We start from the raw sequence: 15,371 nt of genomic DNA on the forward strand, positions 1-15,371 counted from the left end.
TAGCCATAACATGTTATATTTAAATATTTAAAGCATAGAGCATTCTCTGTCTGTTCAGACCGTCTGTCTGTCTGTCTTATTGGTTGGACATGTAACAGATACCAGTACAACATATAAAAGTGACTCCAATCAAAATGATAAAGTTTAGTCTATCTTGGTTTATCCTGCAGTTTCCACAGCTAAAAAAAGACAAATCTTTAAGGCACACAGGATAAAAATGACTGAAACTAACTCTACCCACTATTTTGGCTGGAATGAAGAACAATTACACCAATACCAGACAAACTCTGTTTAAACATGTGTTTATCTTTTTTAATAAAGTTAAATGTGTATATGGGGCTGCATAACACTGTCGATTAAAAACAGTCCAACGCATGATGATGAATCTGGTGTTTTAGGCCTGTAAGAGCTGTCCAGTAAAGACAGGGTTTCTGTCTCTGAGGAGAGACATTGTTATGTCTGATAGTCTCTCTACAGACTTCTCCCACTGCTCAGGAACCTGAAATGACAAACACATGCACAGTTCAGTGACGAAGGGCTATACTGTCAATGTGAGATTAGGCAAATTAACCACAAAGACATTTTTCTGATCTTTTTAAATGATGATATGGCCTCTGATGCGTGGTGAAAATGTCTTTCACAGTTCAAAGACAGACAAAACAAATAAAAATGTGTCTAAAGTCTGAATGAGTGATGAGAAGAATCTAATAAGTAGCTAAAACGCAGTAATGTAGACGATACAATATTGCATCATAATTCCCACTGGTTTATTACCGTACAGATGTTTGAAATTTAGCTTTAAGTGCACTGAAGAGATGTCGTGTCAGATAGCTCAACATTCTTAACAGTTTACAGGCCGTGAGATTAGCAGCTTAAAAAAAACACACATCAAAGACACCAAAGAGCTTTTATTCCTTAGTTGCTTTTATTCTTGAAGTTAGTCCGGCTCTTGAAAATGGCCACCCTCCTGTTGTGGTGGTTCAGTTTCGTGTCTCATTTGTGTTTTTAGTTTTAGTGTTATTTCATGTGGCATGTGTGTTTTTTAATGAACCCTCACTCTGCCTTTCGTGCTTTGCACCAGATGCAAATAGGCATGCAACAAATAACAGCTCTAAATCTTCAAGTTTCTATTTTGTCACCTGAACTGATTCACTGTGTGAAAATAAAATGAAAATACAGAAATGGAACTTCCATTTGGATGTGCTGTAGGGTTTTCTCCCCACATATTATACTTTTCTGTTCAGTTACAGCTGAAATCAAAGGGAAAATCACACACTTTCAAGTCTCTTTCATTTAGGAATAAACTACATCACCCTGTCAGTTTATTTTAATGAATTCCAATGGTGCAACGTTTCATGCTCTGGAAAATCAACTTCTGACGCTAATATTTCAAACAGTAACACCACCAGAGCAGCGACTGTCAGAACCTCAATATAAATTGCCTTTTGTTTTGCTATAATAGCAGCAACTCAACAGTGGCACTATCAACTATAAATCAGCTATATAATCCATCAAATATATATACTGGTTTTCAATGCTTATGTGGGAACAGAACGGCCTGGTCCACACTCAGTGTTTTAATTTATCTCAAAGATGTTCATTGTGGCTAAGGTCAAGACTGCCAACCACTGGGGTGATGATGTGACCTTAAAAGCTAAACACACACCCCAGACCCGACACATTGCATGTAGTGTTGTGGAACATCTGCCAAATCTGCTTTTAGGTTCATCACAGTGGTTAAATCTCCAACTAATTTATCTCTTTTTCACTTTCTTTGTCTGGACTACTGCAACTTTCTTTCTGCTTGTCTTCTTTCTGCCAAGCCACATCACTGCTCTCTTCCCGCGACTGGCTACCTTCAATTACCCATATCTTACTTAAAACAGTGATGCTAGCCAACAAAGCCAAACATGGACCAGCACCCACCCACCTAGGACTTGTTAAATCCAGTTCGTACCTACTAACCTTGGTATCATGCCTCATGATTTAAAGATGGTCTATATCTGTACTAGTATACAGGTGGTGAAATGAACTTTCCATGGTGATCTGAACACCTGGGCCTTTTGTTTTATACACAGAAGACTAAAGACCTCCTTATTTCTTCCTTATGCATACTGTCTTTTATTAGGATTCTAGCTAAACGGTTCTTACAGCTATTTAATTGTAATAGAATAAGGAAAACTTTACTGGGAAATAAACAGTACAAAACACTTCCATAAGTCACTTTAAAAATGAACATCTGCTACATGCACTATAAATGTGTATTTAATTTGATGGCTTTTTGTTTTGAACTGATTTTCACTGGAAAAATTGTAACCTTCAAGTGTTTTGGTTTATAAATGTGAATAAAAAGGATAAATAATTCTACATTTTTGTAACCAACACTTGTGCAAACCAAACTCATTCCTTCCTGTCCTTAAGGTTTTTGTTTACCAAGATTTCATGAGATCTGTACCAAACTTCACTCACATGGCTTGTTTTTGTGTTGTTTTAGTAATTCAATCACACATTAAGCAGATTTAATGTGATCCTAAGAAATAAACACATCTGTTATTAATATCAGAGCTGAGCCTAACCCTCTGATAAACACTTTATATAGAACAGGCCAAGAATCAATGGAAAAGTTCAAAGTTCAACCATAGTTAGTTGGGTGGATTTGAATTCAGGCCCAAGCACTGATTTCCACTTGAAAACATGTGAAAACATGACACCTGGAAGGAAAACCCAAACTGTCATCTCATGCTGAGAGGAACGTTGGCCAGATTGTAAAAAGCCATCCACAAAACTACCAAAAAAACTGGTCTGCCATGAATTAAAAGCCGCTGGAACATGAGTGACACTGTTCACATTCAAGCAAGCTTTATATCACTGTTGCTTAAAAAAGCAACCCAAAAGCTCCAATATTTAAGCTTGACTGAAGTTTGTTGTTGATTACGTGGACAAAGAAAAAGCTTTCTTGCAGGGCGGCCATGTAATGCATGTCCCTTACAAGTATACGTACTTTCCTAAATACGAGGGTTCTTCAAAAAGTTTTAACTCTATTTACTAAAAATTTCAAAAACAAATGACATCACTTTTCATCACTTTCCTAAGCATTTTTCCCAGCGTCTAACCAACTTTTTAATGCCATCAGCAAAAAATGTTTTTGGTTGAGCGCGTAGCCACTGATGCACCGCTGCTTTCACATCATCATCATCATAGAAAATCTTCTTCAGAGATCTTCTTCTAAAGCTTCTTTGAGCAGTCCAAAATGGTGGTAATCAGATTACTACTCCTCCCGCCCTCACAGTTTCCAACCAAAATATAAAAGTGCGGAAACTTTTTGAAGATCTCTCGTATCTTGCTTGATAAAAAGAAAGTACAGGGACCAATGTAAAAGACCCACTTACCATGTCTCCATACCCATAAGTATAAAATTGTATGCTCTAACAATTACTTTGCATAAAACAATACATGTGTTTGCCCATCCAGAAATGTTTTTCAGTTTCTATTTGCTGACCACAGTTTAACCCAAAGCCATTTTGTGGTCTGTTTTGTTGTTTGGACGACATTAGCAAAAAGGAAAAGCAAGTAAAGAAAGCTAGTAACCAATCACGTCCAATCTAAAAGTTGAAAGCCAGCATAAAATTGTACATTTGAATCATTTCCACAGTGGAACGTGATGCTGGAATATAAACCATATATCATGAGGGAAGGTCAGTATAAGTAAGAATTTCCTGGACACTATTCTTCCTTTATATGACTTAATAAAGGTCACTGAAAAATACACCACTAGGATAAAGCTACATTTAATGGCAAATCAAAAACAATTTCTCAAGTTAAATGTATACACAGGGTAATATTTTGACATTTAAAAACCCAGTTTAGTTTATTATGTTACTGTTTAAACAAGGACGTCACGGTCACATAGAAAGTAAAATATCAAGCCAAGCCATTACTTCTAATGAAACGTCTTTATTTCCTGCCAATATTTTCTGTTTGTGCATTGCAAGAGGTACTTTTCAGAACACTCATATGATCAAATGTCATTTTCTGGTAAATAAGATAAAATGTGCTCTGGTTCTATTTTATACAAGAGAACTTAAGCCCCAGAAAGAACCGAGCAAGTGGATAAAACCCTCAGATCTAAAGTGACACAGCAGTGAGGATTCAACGCTTCATAAATCAGCCCAAGTTGGACAAAAACTAATGTGAAAAGCACCCAAATTCACACGCTCCACTACATTTCCACTGTGAACTGACAGCACCAAGAATAATTCAGATAATGAGCTGTATTTTCTGCCATTGTTATGGCGTGTGCTTAAAGGAAAGATGGAATCCAATACGTCAATTTTTAATTCCTCATATAAATTCTCCATCTAGTCGGGCACAAAACCCTGTCGTTTAAATTGAGAGACTTTCCACTGATGCTCACTGTCCATTCCAGCTTTTTATTAGATGGATAAAACATTTACTGGTGCACCATGCCATTCTTCTACATGAGCATTACTAAAAACTAAATAATTTTCTGAATACAACAAACTAAGCTTTAATAAAAAAATTTTTTATATCAAAATAATATTGGTAGAACAATCAAATCTTCGAAAAATAGCAAAATTCTGTAGCTAGAAAACTCCTAAACAGAGGTTTGCTGCCTCACTGGGTTAAAAACACAGCTGAGATGAAAAGAGCTAAGAAATATATAACCAAATATTAGATTAATTAAGCTGTACCTATATTTTTGTTTCATTTTCAGAAAATAGAAAATTATTTTCAAAGAAAATAATGAAATCAGGGAAACCCCAGAACTGCCACAGCATACATGTGCTTTAAGAGCATATGCAAACATCAGACTTCAAGAGCACAGATGATTGTAATATCCTGGCTTTAACTTCAGAGGAAAAATCAGTGACATTGTTTCAATTAAAAGCAAATATGCAGTGGCACTTACTGTGACTGGCTTGTTTTGAAAAGGATAATTTGCTGAGGAAAATCGGATGGCCATAATGTCAGCCAGACCACACAATGAGCAGCTTCTCCCTACTGTCCTTGAAAAGTCCACATCTGCAATCTGCTCTGAGCAGCCCTCAGCTCTGTCACAACAGTATACGCTTTCAAGTTGAAGAATCAGTTTTTTGGGAACTTAACAGTGACAATTTGCACTACTTCAAGTCTCTTTCCAGGTATTTATCTGGCCTCTCATCGTTTTTTCCCCCGGTTTCTGCCAGCGTCTCTGCTGTAATGCTGTTGCAAGGTGTTTCATGTCATAACGTCATCTATAATGAGAAGATGGGAAAGAATGCTAATAGCAGTCAGCAGATTTATAGATGGCAAGTCAAAGACAGCTAAATAGGTTTAGCAATCAGCTCTTAATGACGTTCTGAACATGACGTGTTCACTGCAAAAATCCCTAACTACCACAAGAGGGCACCACCTCAAAACAAGCATGAACAACCAACCAATCACTGCAAACAATGGTAATGAACTCGGTAGAACGTCATATTTTCAAGTTTATATTAGTGTTGGGTATCAATATTGTAAGCAATCGTCAGAGGAGACCAACCTAATTTGCAATCCTGCAGCAAAGAATCTAAAACCAAGGCAAAGTCAATTTATGTAATTGTAATGTTATACCACACCATAACCCAGTGTCTTATTAATAGGGTCATTCTATAATTTGGGGTACATTTCACGTCTCCAAAAAAGTACAAAAAAAATGTTCTCTCTCAATAGAACAATCAGTGGTTCAAATAAATATATTCCTTTAGTGTAACATATCCACTAGTTGCAAAGCTTAAACATAATTATTTTTTATTTTATTTAAAAGGGCAAGTAGATGTAGACTACTAGGTAACTTAGTTGACAGGTAACATAGTTGACAATTTCCCTATTTTGACCCATAACTTCAGTGGTAGACCTTGACTGGCTGACCACATGTCATTTCTTGAACAGAATAATGTCTAATTTGAACATACATTTGAATTAAAATTATTAAACAAATTGTAACCATAACAATGTATGTAACATAGTTGACGGTCAATTAATATACTCATTGACAATGTTCTATTATAGATAAAATATTTAAAAAAATAAGAGAACATTCACCACAGTTTGTTCAATATGCCCTCCACAGAGAAAAATGATATCATGTAATGCTGGTCACATAGTTTTAGAACAAACCATTTTTGAGTTGCTGAGTGGAGTTCTGTTAGTAACATAGTTGACAGAACTTTTGCGGACAATAATAAATAAATATATTTAAATTATTTAAAAGAGATATTTAAAATATAAAATATTATTTTTCTTTAGTATTTAAACTATTGAAATAAAAAAATAAAAAAGATGTTGATGCCCTTAATAATTTGATTCATTATTTTGAAACCAAGGCACCCTCAACTTAGAAAACAGACACAGCAAAAACTGTTCATTTAGGAACATCATGACAAATTTCAAGCTAAATGAAGCATAGGATGCACATAATGTTTTTGTGATATTACAACATGTTTTCCATTAATAGGTAAAATATGAAATTTTTAAAGAAAATTGTTAGAATAAATATAATTATTATCACTGGACATGGAATGTACCCCAAATTATAGAATGACTCAATTACTACTTTTATACAGGCATGATAGCATCACGTGTTACCTGTTCACTGATTCACCTGTGAAAAGTTCCAAAACTGGCATTTCTTATCTTTTTACAAACATTAAAGTCTTACACTGCCTCTGTCACAACACTTATGGAAATTGTTTATGCTTTCTGGGTTTTTTTCCAACTTTTTGGAGTTAGGTTTGTACACCTTTCAGGAAAACCTTTGCCTTCGTAAAGCTATACACATAAACTGAAAGGCAAAACAATGGATTTAAAAGCATTCGTGTCTCTGGTTGAGCGGTATTGCATTACTGTCCCTGACAGTGTATTACTTTTAGGGTATTGTGATAGCACTGGGTGCAGAATGACCCCCCCCCCCTTTTCATCCCCATACTCTATTCAGTGGGCAGTAGCTAGAGGGCAAGACCATGAAAAAAAGCTCCATCTCCTTTACCAGCAGTTGGAGAGATCTGATATGGGCCAAAATCTGAGTGTAGTACTAGATGAACTATCCCTTCATTTAAACTGGATACTTTTATTATATACAGATGGGCTGAAGTCGAATGACAGCAGGAGCGGGTCATATAAAAGCTGTTTTTAATCTTGTGTTTTTAATGTTTGCAACTTATCCTGAATCTTTTTTTTTTTTTTTTAAACCAGCTTGTGATTCATTTTAGCTGCAAAAAAGCTTTTTACTATATTTGTGTTAAAACAGCACTGAAACTAGAGCCATACAACAGAACAAAAAGCAGAGATGTCACTGCAGTGTTGATTAATCTGACTTTCTATTTTATTAACAGGTTCATCAATTTTGGCACCTTCTGCAATAAGAATCTACCCTGGGGTAGTTACAGAACACAAAGCAAAGATTAAATAACCTCTAAAACAAGACTTTTTATGAACTTAGGTGACATATATTCTTTTTCTGTCATATTTTTTACCTGTTCTTTTTTTTCCCCAAAGAAAGGAAAGTGCTTCTGTGGAACGGTGCCAAAATTGCTGTAGTTATGACGACCCGGTCATCCCTAATCTTACTCACCCAATATAGAAGGCTTGTGTTTTGTTTGACAGTTCATATTTCTTTTGAGGGTTCGTCCTCAAACTCCCCAGCATTTCTATTGAAACGCTGCACTGCACAATGTTGATTTAAGAGCACCTCAGATAAACTAAGGAACAGAAAGAAAAAAAGTGATAAAGCAAGTTTCCGCTTTGCATTTCAAAAGAACGCGGCTATCTATAGAGTTTTCCCTGTCTAACTAAACAGGAATCCACAAAGATCTGTCTGCGCTGTCTGGCTCTATATCCTCTTCTTTCTTCTGAAGCACACCTTAATCATAATCGGACACACACGTAGCGCCGGAGCAAAGAAAATACAGGAAGCTCTGCTTGCCTTCTGAGTAAATGCGTTTCTGTTTAAACAAGTGAGTGATTACTGTGTTTGTACATGGCTTGGCGACAGACACACCTGCAAACAATAATGCCTACAATGCTTTCTTACATTCACAGCTCTGAAGGAACGATGGAAATATGTGTTATGACATCCCCAATCCCACATAGAGAAACAAAACTTCCGCAGTTCTCAGTCTCAATGGACCATTAACTACATACATCCCATCAAAGGTCAATAGGGTCACCAATATTATTTCCATGAATGACACAACATTTAGCAAGAAGCACTCAAACTATCCCGAGGTGCCCAGTGTGTTGCTGCAGAATAGGAGTACCCACAGCTAAAACATATATAGTTCCTACTTTTTACACGCCTGTCAAAACAATCCTGGAACTCAGACTAAACAACTGTCATTAACCTACAAGCAGAGGTCAAATAGTTGGAAAGATGGAAGCCCTGATATTAACTCTTTATAAAGGCCTACAGACAAAACTGATTATACATGATACATACCTACGATACCGGACATGAGACATGATGGGTCAAAAAGTCAAGCCTAAATCACTGTGAAGCTAAACAGAACTTCGAGGAGTTTTAACAATGTACAGAAATAACATTTCTAACCCACATACAAAACCTCAGCTACAATGAATTCAACAAGTACTGTAGAACAATGAGGTATGAAGATATGATTCCGTCCCTCTATGTCCATGATAGGCATTAAAAGATAAAACTGTTCATAGTATTATTAATATTATTATTGCTGTTATTATTCTACAATGTTAATACTAACAATTTATTAAAATTAGGTGGGTTCACCAGCAGAAGGTAACAGTGGGTTTTATATTTGTCAATCAAGGAATCCATGTAACCATGAGCACATGCTTACCAAAACTGGGCAGTTAAATATATGTCCAGATGACACTGTCAGAACTAAAGAGCATACATTTCTGGACTCAACACCACCCAACCAGCCTGAATTGTTGATACAAACCAGGTTATGGTGTGGAGAATAATTTATTGGCACACATGTCAAAAAGCACAGACTCAAAGTGATTTAATGAAATAATTCAGGGCAGTAAATTTGGTGTACTTCAATGGGCTCAGTCACCAGACCCCATGAAGCACCTTTGGGTTGTGGTACAATGGGATATTGGACACTAAGCAGATGAATGGAGTAGAGTGGAGTGGGTGGATTGAGTGGATTAAGTGGGTGGGTGGGTGGGTGAGTGGATTAAGTGGGTGGGTGGGTGGGTGAGTGGATTAAGTGGGTGGGTGGGTGAGTGGATTAAGTGGGTGGGTGGGTGGGTGAGTGGATTAAGTGGGTGGGTGGGTGGGTGAGTGGATTAAGTGGGTGGGTGGGTGGGTGAGTGGATTAAGTGGGTGGATGAGTGGATTAAGTGGGTGGGTGGGTGAGTGGATTAAGTGGGTGGGTGGGTGAGTGGATTAAGTGGGTGGGTGGGTGGGTGAGTGGATTAAGTGGGTGGGTGGGTGGGTGAGTGGATTAAGTGGGTGGGTGGGTGGGTGAGTGGATTAAGTGGGTGGGTGGGTGGGTGGGTGAGTGGATTAAGTGGGTGGGTGGGTGGGTGGGTGAGTGGATTAAGTGGGTGGGTGGGTGGGTGGGTGAGTGGATTAAGTGGGTGGGTGGGTGAGTGGATTGAGTGGATTGAATGGATTGGGTGGATCGATTGGTTTGAATGGATTAGGTGGGTCCGTGGGCTAGTGGATTGGGTGGGTGAGTGAATTGAATGGATTGGTGGATTGCGTCGAGTGAGTGAGTGGGTGGGCAAGTGAGTAGATTGAGTGGATTGGGTGGGTGGATTTAGTGGATTGGGTAGGTGAGTGGATTGAGTGGGTGGGTGGATTGAGTGGGTGGATTAAGTGGGTGGGTGGATTGAGTGGGTGAGTGGGCTGGTTAAGTAAGTGAATGGATTGAGTTTGAGTGAGTAGACTTGGTGGGTGGGTGGGTGGTTGGGTGAGTGAGTGGATTGGGAGGGTAGGTGAGTGAGTGAGTGAGTGAATGGATCGAATGAGTGGGTGGGTGGCTGAGGAGATGGAGACAGAACCCACACTCTCACCTTATGCTGAAACACAGGTAATAACATCCACAGTCATGTGATTTTTCCATCATCATGTAAATAGGGCAGTGTTCCTGCTTTTTCTACCACATGAAGTGTTTATACAGATTTTTAAGATAAATATCATTATTTACTTACAGCTCAGAGTAGTGAGATGTCTGGTGAGCACTGCCATTTCTAAAGCTCCTGACAACAAACCTCACATTAAAATAGCAAAATATTCAACACATTTCTGATCAAGAAGTGGACACGCAACACAAGAGTGGGTGGTCGCCACAAATTTAAACCAACTGTTCCCCCAGCCCAGGCTGCACGTACAGAATGCACGATCAACAACAGTTCCTTCACTGATTTAATGTTTACAAACCAATTCCGAGGAGTTGGTAAGAGTCTTGTCTTGCATAAAAACACATTTCGTGTTGTGATCGGTCAGGGTCGGAATGTTGTCTCGCAGTGAGACTTCGCACAAATATTCGTGAAAGTTGCTTGAAAAGCACCAATGATTTTTGTGTAATCTGTCAAATCAAGGCTGGGTAAACAGCAGTCCAGTGAGTTATAACATGCCTTGCCAACTCACATTTGCTCATGCCACTGCACATCTGGATCTCTGTAAGCATGAAATACACCACTGGCGATATACGGAATAAGTCGTCGTGGACTGCTGTGACCTCCTGTGGCTTTTTTTTCTTTTAACACCAGGTTAAAACATCAGGGAAAAGGAGGCTGATTCAAAGACCATCCAAAACAGGCCAACAGAGAGAAAGAGGTTTATCTGGCTTTTACAACTCATGATGAAAAACAAATGTGCAACAAGTAACAGCAGGTACCACAATGGAATGACTGTTGGAGCAAAATCTGAATGCTTAAGAGCTTCGTTTATTAGGGCCAAATATACATCTGATGCAGAAAAAAGCATGCCACAGCTTGATATATTTTTCTAATTTGTTTTCAATGGAGCGGTTATTTATTTTCTTAGGCAATTTATCTCCAGTTCTAAAGAATCCACTTCTGAACCTTCTATGAGGAAAATATTGGTCCTTATTTAATAAATCTCATGCCATGTTTTGAAGTTATAATTTTACCAATTTTACAACGTCTTTGAAAACTGCTCAGCTGCTTTAAAATGACTTAAAGTGACATTTTTACCCCAATAAAGACGTTTAACCTTCAAAGCTTTCGATAGATGTTAGGATTGTATTTCGACTTGTAAGCCACTTTGAACAAAACTGTCTGCTACATAAGTAAATACAAAATTCACGATGCAAAGAAAACACATTTAGTACAGATGTATGCTGAATTAAATATTTTGGGGATTTTTGTTTAAAGAAGTAAACAACATCGGCAATCCACAATTTAATGCATTTAAAAGGGGGGGGGGGGGGGGGGGGGGGAGTTGTGCCATAACTGACTTCTTATCACTCATTAGGCATGTCAACAAATGTTATTAGGAACTGGTAGCTGATGCAAATTTTAGAGCTTGATGCATATCCTGAATCTTGTAAACCTTCTGCTAACACTCAGCAACAATGAGCTTCTCTAAGTAGCCAATCGAGAACTTGAAAAAAAAGAACTAATTAAGATCTACAGTGCGGAGGAAGGCTATAAAATGTAAAATTCACTTACAGCTTTTAATTGTACTTGTCTTAAATGTAATAAAATGTCAAATACATTAAACTCTTGATGTCAGAAAGTTAGACAGTTCTATAGACAGACAGAACTGCTTTTGTGCTGATCAGAAAACAGATTCACAGCCCAACTAAGTAAAAATAAAACTACTTAGCTACAATCATCAGGTGGATATATTGTGGGCACAAGAAGAACGGATTGTACATGTCAACACATTTTAAGACAGTACTTACTGTGTGTATGGTGTCTTTGTGTCTTTACCTATAAAAACTGCACACTTTCACTTTATTTCTGTTTTAGTTTATACTTGAAGGTGACCAGAATATGGGTCGATGCTTCTTTGGGGAGTTGCCAAGCTAGCCAAGTCTTGCTGTGGCCAGTAGCTTTAAGTGTTAGCTCGGTTTGTTCTTTTAACCACTAGACTTGAAATAAATAATTTGCTATGGTGGTATAGACTACGTTCACCAGACAATAGTAGTTATTAAGTGTTTTGTGTTTAAATAAAGGATTCTAAAGTCAATCTTAGCACTTATTGATAACCAAAAGGATTAAAGCCAAAACCAGACACGAACATCTTCTAGTTGCTTCTCTCTCCCTCCTCCTAGTCTTCTATTTTTGATGAGATTGGAGTCTGGAGCATCTGCTAGTTCATTCTGACTTAAAAGTAAGTGGGAACAAAGACTAATTAGAAAGAGATAAACTCGGTTTAAATTGTATGTCAATTGATGCCTTATGAAGGCAGAGCTCATGGAGTCCCTAAAGCATTCTAAACATTTGTGTCCCAAATCACACACGACTTTACTAAATAGTATGTCTTATTAGTGCACTTTGAATGGTTTACTTCCACACTATATAGGACACTGGATGAAGTATGAAAGACATCAGTAAAATAGCTTGTAAACAATGTCTACATGAGTAAAACTCACCAGGTAAAATGTTGGTTAAGTGGAAAGTTTTTCCTTGCCAATGAGAACAATTCAGTAAAAATAAATAGTAATATTTGTAAAATAATAACTGTAGACTGGGCTACAGCAATATGATGAAAAATCTGGGGAATAAAAATTTACACAGTGCATCAAAACTCCTCAGACATAGCTGAATAAGCTGTGATTTAATAAAACATTACATTTTAAGACTGGTCTTGTTTACTTTGTCTTAGTTTAAGACAGCGTTTTGCGTGTGTTGTAGATGAAACTTTTACGATGTTTGGAAAAACAGTGGGTGAGGCCACACTCAATTTCAGGACCATTTAGAGCCAGATCATGCTGTGACATTAACCAGATGCAAATCTTGGGGCTTTAGACCCATACACAGTGTAATGGGGTGGATCACGCCTCATAAACCCAATATGCACCCAATATGCAGGATGCTTAACCAAGGTAGATCAATACTGTGGCTAAAAAGCCACAAACAAAAAGGACAACAGGAAAATAAAAGTGGCAGTAAAAATAACAGAAACAGCAACAAATAAACAAAACAAAAACATTCGCAGGAAAGAAAAGGGATTGCACAGAAGTGAAAACTATTTGTCCAAAAATGAAAAGCTACTCAGAGTGCCTGCAACAACACAGTTCTCAGAGAAAGAAAAAAGTAAGAAAACACACAACACGGTGAAGAAAGAAATGTATAAAAGGCACTTGACCCCACCAACTAGTTAAGTTCCCAGAAAGACAAAAAGTATCTGGTACCATACAGCAGAAAACCGAACTGGACCAACAGAAAAGCAGGTTTCCCAACAGAGGAGCTGGCAAATCTGTGAGGAAAAACCCATGATAAACACCTCCATTTGGAGCGAATTAACTCCCAACCATACACAGGTGACTGTCAGTTAAGATCTGCACCTTCATGTTCCCTCAGCATAAGCATAAAACGATTATTCTTTAATACTTACACTACACATACAAAACCTGCTGTTTAAATTCATGGCATTTTGTTTTCTTATTTTCATTTAGCAGCACAATGGCTGAGGCTTTAGTGACGTATAAATAAAGACATACCATTATTTATGAATCTACACTATATCCCCAAACGTATTGGACACATGACCATGAGCTTGTTGGATATCCCATTTTAAAGACAAATGGTATTAAAATAGACTGACCTCTATGTGATCTTTTTAACTTGAACAACAGCCACTCTTCTGAGAAGGCTTCTCACAAGACTTTGAAGTACGTCTGGTCTGTGGAAATTTGTGCCTATTTAGTCAAACAAGCATTTGTATAGCTGGGCACTGATACTGGTCAAGAAAGCCTCAATTGACATTCCAGTTCAGACCAAGGGTGTTCAGTGGTGCTGAGGTCAGGGCTCTGTGTAGGGCACAGGGCTTGCTTTGTACACAGGGGTGCAGTCATGCTGAAACAAGAAAGGGTCTTCCTTAAACTGTTGCTGCAATGTTTAAAGAATATAATTCCTTTATATAATTGATTTATTACTATTTATTATGATTGTAGTGGCTAAAACATAAGAATTAAAAAAATTTGAAGGGATGTCCCAATACGTTTGTTCTTATAGTGTACCTTAGATCAGGGTTTTTCAAACCTTGGGTCCCGACCCTTGAGTGGGTAACAAGCCAAAAAAATGGGTCGCACAGAAAAATAATAATAATTACATAAACATATTTTAACAGGCACAACAAGCCTCCCCGTGTGGAGGCTTTATGTTACATCTTGTAAACCAGATTGTTACCATGTTTATAAAGTATATCTGTTTTGTGTTTCATTTTGATGCTTTGTTTGTGTTGCCTGGCTCGTGGTAAAAATCATGGACAAAATGTGGGTCACTTGAAAAAAAGTTTGAAAAATGCTGCTTTAGATGTTCGTTGATATAGGCTTTTAATGCACACCTGACAGCCAATCAGAAACAAGCATGACTACAAAGCCTTCTACAATGACAGAGTGAGTTTCTGCAGGTCATGTTATACATGTATGAATATATACAGTACATACAGTACAGACTGAGCGATGAATCCCGTGGGAATGTTTTGCCGTGCCCAAAATTCACCACATTCCTATAAAGAAACTCCATTTTCCAAGTGTCCAGTTTCCCAACCTGTCATTTAGAGGTGGATCTAAAGAGTTGGAGAATGGCTATGAATAAACCCCCACACACACACTACCACCCTCTGTTCACTCTTTCTCTTTCATTTTTAAGTAGCAGTGGCTAATCTCTCAGGTTTTGGATTCCTTGGCTGTGCTCTTTGAGAAGAAGGAAGCAAAGGGAGGGTAAACACCAGGGCTCTCACCAAGGGGATTAGTGGGCCTATATATCATCATGACAAGCCTTTTCAGCAAGTGATGGGTCACCAGGGCCCTGCGCTACACGGATCCGGTGACACTTCCTGTCACTGTTGGCATCACAGATCAGGTTAAAAAATCATCTTGCTCACACCATCTGATCACTTAACCAACACAGTGGTGTGGAAGTAGGCCTCAGTGAAGTGTGTTTACGGAAACTGTGATGTGTAGCTTTAAATTTGAAAGATTAAAAATAGACCTCTAAGTTAATTGGCCCATTAGAATATGGCCTTAAAAGTAATCCAAATTAATTAATCATTCAACACTGTTGGTATATTTTAAAAACTGATCAAAAAGACTTTTTATAGGAAAGTGCACATTATTATAAACAATAGTTGATGCTAGACATCATTTTGATAAAAAAAGTTAAAAAAGACACACATGTTGAGCCTCAACATACAGTATGGTTAG

General features: G+C 37.8%; 1 protein-coding gene across 1 annotated transcript in view; it reads right to left on the reverse strand.

Annotated features, from left to right (window-relative positions):
* Positions 1-290: 290 nt before the first annotated feature.
* The window catches only part of crppa (CDP-L-ribitol pyrophosphorylase A), a 39,470-nt gene continuing 24,389 nt past the window's right edge, over positions 291-15,371 (reverse strand). The window contains exon 10 of the mRNA XM_063016834.1: positions 291-499. Coding sequence (XP_062872904.1) covers positions 395-499 — 105 coding nt within the window. The 3' untranslated portion in view covers positions 291-394. The remainder of the gene's footprint in view (positions 500-15,371) is intronic.

Source organism: Trichomycterus rosablanca, chromosome 20 (assembly GCF_030014385.1).
Source record: "Trichomycterus rosablanca isolate fTriRos1 chromosome 20, fTriRos1.hap1, whole genome shotgun sequence".
Lineage (NCBI taxonomy): Eukaryota > Metazoa > Chordata > Actinopteri > Siluriformes > Trichomycteridae > Trichomycterus > Trichomycterus rosablanca.